A 6,000-nucleotide genomic window follows, 5' to 3' on the forward strand; every position below is an offset into this window, starting at 1 on the left:
AAAAGCACCACCCCCAAACCACCCTTTTCCACAATGAACCAGCTTGGCAGATAGCTGTATTAGATAACTAATAGTTCCAACTATGACGGGGGGGCAGTTTCAGTTTCAAAAGTAACTTCTTTAAGTTCCTTATTCTCCATTTATGCATACTCATGTGTGTCTTACCATGGGTTTCTACAGAAAAATATTATCTTGTTTGGAAGGACACACCTCAATTAGAAATTATTTTTTCTAATTGCTGAATTCATGAGGATGACTCATGTATTTTAAAGACAGCTTAATAATTTTGCTAATTGGGAGCCAAATTGCCTAATGCTTTGCAGAACAGAAAGTGTAAGTCATGTGAGGTTTTTGCCAGATAAGCATTGGTGTATTTTGTCTGGCCCCAGCCTGCATTTGCTTAGCACTTTGCAGTCAGTGTTTGTTCAGTTCTTGCAGCAAATGAGACAACCTGCTTGTGCTTTTTGAGCCAAAAATACATTAATATTGTTACTGTTGGAAGTTAGAAGGGTGTAAGAGCAAATGCATATGATCAGCCTGAACACTGGGACACAGAACTGCTGTTTAACCTGTGGAATATATATAGCCCAGGATGTTCATGCAGCTATTCCACAGGCTGATGAGCCTGAAATGCAAGGAGATGTGGCAAGCAACATGTCTACTAGCTTGGATAACATGTTCAGGAAACAAAAAATGTTGCAGACCACAAATGGAGTTTTAACAACAGATCTTGCAAAAAAATTTGCCATGTTGCAAAAGCAGAAAGTCCCAGTTCAGTCTTTGAAAGAAATCTGATCTATTAATGTATACAACTTTTAAGAGAAACAGTTGAACAAAAGATTCTGCAGAAAGTGAGAAAGAAAAAGGTCAGAATCATCAATAAAGTGTGATGAAAATGAAACGCATTGTTCAGAACACACACCCTTACTAGAAATAGTGTTCCAGAAAACACCCCCAGCCAAATCACAGCAGATACAGATATATGTGTATTCTTAAAGGAAACAGAAATCCCTCGTAAAACTCTTGTAACAAGAGATAAAAATAATGAGACAATCTGTACGGACAGCTGATTTGTTCAGAAATGGAAGCTGTTATGAAGGGTAAAGTTTTGATAACTTCCACCCCCTCGTGTTGGAGAAGCAGATCCTTCCATCTCCCCCCGGCTATAAAGGGAATGGTCAAATTCTGACCCTGACAACGTAGGAGGGAGGCCCAGGAACCACGACCTGAGGAGCCCGTGGAGTCACTGCAGACCTCTCCGCTGGAATCCAAAATCACAATTTGGCAGTAAAACAAGAGGTTTTGACGGCACAGCAAAACCCAACTTTCTTGGGCTTTTTGTTTTTAAAAGCTATTTCAGACAAAAAAAAAAAAAAAAAAAAAAAAAGTTAAGACAATCAGTAATTCTCGAGAAGATGGCAAAACATGAGTGCGAAAAAAGAGCAAGGGCATAAAACTTTATGAGCAGAGATTTTTTTTGCTGACAGTACAGGTAGAGCCATAAGGCTAAGTACGCTGGTAGGAGATAAGAGTGCCCGGGGGGGAGGCTGCAGCGGGCAGGGAGGAGATGGGGGCTGGAGAGGCTTGGGGAATGCCCGGAGCGGCAGGGCTGGGCAGGAGATGGGTGTTGCTGTGTTCTGTGCCTGAGCACAGCCGGGCAGCCCCGGGAGCCGGTCCCGGAGCGGAGCAGCGAGGTTCCTCGGCAGCACTCAGTGCCATACCCACCCCGCGAAGGGCTGCGGACCCCGGGGGTGGGCGAGCAGGTCGCGGGCTCGTTCCTCGTCCCAGCAGGGACAAAACCACTGCCTGGAGACACAGACCTCCAGCCCCCCTCCAGCAGCTCAAGCAGGCACACGGGGAGGGAGGGGTGAAGCTGAAGCGCGGCGGGAGGAGCCGCCTTCTCCCCGGGGCGGTCGTGGTCTCGGACGGGTACGTCCCAAGCCCGTGCCTCAGGGCAGGGCAGCGCTGCCCGTCCCCGCTATGCCTGGCCGGGGGAGCTGTGGGGATCGGTCCCGGCCCCGCTCCGCCCGCCGGTGCTGACTCAGCGGTGGGGGGGCCCGGAGGCGCCGCGGGCGGGGCGGGAGCGGTGCCCGCCGCCCTCTGGGGAGATAAAAACCCGCGGCCGGAGCCCGCCCGTGTCTTTCTGCGCTGCCGACAGCATGACCGCCATCGGGGCGCAGGTACGTGGCCGCCTGCTCCCGTCGGGGGGCCGCGGGGGGCTCTGGGCACCGGGGCAGCTGCTGCTGCTGCTGCTGCTGCTGCTGCTGCTGCTGCTGCTGCTGCTGATGATGATGATGATGATGATGATGATGATTCGGCTTGTCCCGGCACGGCCGGCGTCGGCTCGGCCCGGCCCCGCGGGGCGCAGCCAGCCGGATCCCCCCCTTTCCTTCCCTGATAGACAGCAGATCCCCGGCTCCCCACTCCCCTCCAGCCCGGCAGCAGCCCCTCTCCCTGCCCCACCTGGCCCTCTGAACAACACCACCTGGGAAGAGGGGCTGCAGGGTGCTTGGCTTTTAATTAAATTTCGCGTCCTCCAAGAGTTTGGGTGAGGAGGTGGCTATAGCCCACCCCTTCCAGCCCCAGGGGAGTGGAGCCGTGCTGTCTCCGGGCTGATCGAGGAACGGGGTCCGGACCAGTGCCGGCAAGAGGAGAGCGCTGCTGGCTGTGGGAGGAAGGGGGCGGTGCTGGTAACTGGGTGCCCCCCTTCTCACTCACACACGTCCCAGCCGCCTCCCCCATCCCTGGCGGTATCCTCCATCCTCCCAGGGTTCCTCCGGCTCTGCCCGATCGGGAGGCTGTGCTTCGGGGGCCCTGGGGCAGGGTTCCTGCTCAGCCCGGAGCCTTTGTCATCCCGAACCCAGGCCTTGACGTGGGAGTATTGTTCGTGCAGCCAGGGGACCGAGAGAGCTTCACCCACCCTTCCTTTCTCCAGGGTACAGCCTGTAACTGTACTGCCGTCCCATCTGAAAGGGGGTTGATGTGCACAAGCAAATTACTGCAGATGTTGAAGTCCAGGAGCATTGTCCCTTTGCTTTCATTTAAACTTAAAGCTGACCTGTTGACTCAGGTGTTCTTCTCCCTTCCCTATCCTTTAAGGTGCCGAGGCTGCTGGCACATCGGAGACTGCAGAAATCCTTCTTTGAGACACTCATCCGGAGCCTGATCATCCTGTGTGTGGCCATAGCAGTGGTCTTGTCATCCATCTCTGTCTGTGATGGCCGCTGGCTCTTTGCAAGGGGTCAGCTCTTCGGACTGTGGCACTTCTGCACCATTACCAATGGCAGTGTCCTGAAATGTGTCACTGACCTCAGCCTGGCCAAGGTGGAAGGGCTGAGCGTGGCAGTGATTCCCATAAGAAGCATGGTTTCCTTTGCTGTTGTGGTTGCTATATTTGGCCTGGAGCTGCTGATGGTGTCCCAGGTCTGTGAGGATGCCAACGCCAGGCGGAAGTGGTCAATGGGCTCGGTTCTCATCCTTGTCTCCTTTCTGCTGTCAGCCACTGGGGTTCTGAGCTTCTCCATCCTCATGAAGGATCACCTTACCTTCACGGGCTTCACACTGGCATACTGGTGTGAGTTCATTGCTGCCTTTCTCTTCTTCCTTAATGGGATCAGTGGACTTCACATCAACAGCCTCACACACCCCAGGAACGGGGTAGGCAAAATCTAGGTGCAAAGGGTGTACCTCTGCCTTTGTGTAATCAGCTTTGCCAATTAGACTGGAAAGAAAGGGAGTCTAATGAAGTTTGAAAAGGACAACGTGTCTTAAATTGTGTGCAAGGAGGGGAAGCATGAGTCAGTCTTGGTGCCTGTAGAAGACGTACCCACCCACTGGTCATCATGGAGAGCTGTGCAACATGAGCAGAGCAGAGATCAGTCTGGCTGTTGCTGAAATGCGTTTTTGTGGAGGAATAGATTAAAGAAAAGTGATGTGCAGACTGGCATCAGACTGTGACCTGCACATGGGCTCAGTTTTGAGGTCTTCACAAAGCCTCTACTGCTGTGAGTTGGGTGCTGCTGGGCTTTCCCCTGCACTCTGGAGCCTTTGAAGAGTGCCACAAGTTCAGTATGCCTCATGGCTTTGTCCTGTCTCAGGCACAGCTGATTAGTGCCTGGCCATGCTCACTGGTGTGAAGTATTGAAAATCTTCATTGGATCTCATTCCTCCATTTCTCTTTGGAAAGAGAAAGCACACAGATATTGATCTGGTCACCTGTTTTTGTTTCCTGTCATCACATTCCCTGTACCTATCCTTTCCTCTCTGAGTTTTTCTGGGACCTCTGATAGAGGTGCAGGGAGATAAAGTTGTCTTGGTGCCAAGGACAGGGGTTGGGTGATGCAGGTGTACGGGGAAGTGTTATGATGCCTTCCTCAGGCAGCAGTGCATGTTCCTGCCTTTGCAGCCTCTCCCTGAGGTCACCACTCCTCTGCCATCCCTGTGGGACATGTGCCAATCACTCAACCAAACCAGCTCCCTCACAGCTCTTGTGAAGCTCTCTGTGATGGGGCACTGCTCTGCCTGGTTTCTGTATTGTCCTTTTGGGACAAGTGAGCAGGGGCTCACACAGGAAGGTGTTATGGCTGGGCAGACCATGCTGGGATGACCACCACACCTTCTGGGGTGTGTTTTGGTTGTCAGAGTTTCTCACTGGGGCAATGGGAAATCTCATCCTGTAGCTCATCCTGATCCTATAGCATTTCTTATAGGAATAGAAATCTCTACATTATCCTGACCAGACCAAATCCTTTTCATCTTCTAATTCTACTAGTCCTGGGAGGAGAAGCAGATCATGATTGCCTAAGAAGGAACCAAAGAGGGCAGCTCTAATCTGTCACAGCAGGTTGAACTACAAAGGGACATGGCCAAAGTTATATTAAAGTTGGTCTTCCTCCTGCCAATGACTGAGTCAAGATCTCTAAAACTGCTTCAGCTTTGAGGTTCTCCAGAGTGTCTGATGAAAAAGGAGAGATGTCAGAGGCTGGTTGCCCTGCATGTCAGAACTGTCCAACATACTGCACTCTGTTGTCCACAGATAAAAATGTGTTCAAGAGTATTTCAGGGTTTCTGGTTTAATGTTTGTTTTGTACCCGCTGGTTGAACTGCTTGTATTTTTGTTTTAGAACAAATGTTTTTACATGTTTCATCTCTGTAGTTTGTCTGATAGCTGTTGAGCAAGGTTTTAATTTCCTGTGCAGCCAGTTTGACACACTTCTTCACCTGAAACAAAACCATCAAATCACAGATGTGGAGAAGGCTGTGTAGGTGAGCCACGAGTAAACACCTTGGTGATTACAAAGCTGCCTCTGGAAAACTGCACTGTGACTGTGTCTGTCTTTGGGAAAGTGCTTCTGACCAGCTGAACTGCACAGCTGAAGACGTGCTGGTGGGCTGAACTTGCAGATCTGTGTGAGCAGTGCTGTTGGCTTCAGCAGAACTCTTACCCCAGAGTCTGCAATGTCCAGTGCCCAACTGTTTCACTTTGGTGTTACCAGGTGTTTAGTGCCTTAAGGAACCAATAATCACTTGTGGTGCCCGTGCCTGGCAGAACAGTTCCCCTGCATCTCTAAACGTGTCCATGGCTTGTCTAGAAACATGGATGTAACTTCAGAGTGCCTTCTTGGTGATATCCCAAGCTGGAAATCAATTCTGGATGGACTCTGTGCTAGTGGGAGGCTGTGCCCCCCGGCCCCTTTCCTGGGGAGGGCTGCTATAGCCAGGCTGAATCCCAGGGTGGTGCCTTCAGGTTAGAAGGAGGCAGTGGATGAGTGGCCATTCAGTTCATCCAAGGCCTGGTGCAATTGCGAATGGTTTTGGGATGGCCTCTTCTTGCTGGAGGCCTTTTGTTGGGGGTAGGGAATACTCTAGGGAACATGTAGTAGCTTTTCCAAATGCCTTTGTATTGTACTGCTTGACTTATTAATGCTGGGAGAAGGTGTGTTTTGATGGATAAATACTACAAAACAAGGTTGGTTTGTTAAATAAATTTCTTTGAAATGA

General features: G+C 51.0%; 1 protein-coding gene across 1 annotated transcript; it reads left to right on the plus strand.

Annotated features, from left to right (window-relative positions):
* Positions 1-2,062: 2,062 nt before the first annotated feature.
* TMEM37 (transmembrane protein 37) lies at positions 2,063-6,000 on the plus strand. The gene is made up of 2 exons (XM_030454682.1): positions 2,063-2,180; positions 3,100-6,000. Exons 1-2 carry the CDS (start codon positions 2,160-2,162, stop codon positions 3,670-3,672), a joined length of 594 nt encoding a protein of 197 aa, XP_030310542.1. The 5' UTR covers positions 2,063-2,159; the 3' UTR covers positions 3,673-6,000.

The sequence above is a fragment of the Calypte anna genome, chromosome 7, assembly GCF_003957555.1.
Source record: "Calypte anna isolate BGI_N300 chromosome 7, bCalAnn1_v1.p, whole genome shotgun sequence".
NCBI lineage: Eukaryota > Metazoa > Chordata > Aves > Apodiformes > Trochilidae > Calypte > Calypte anna.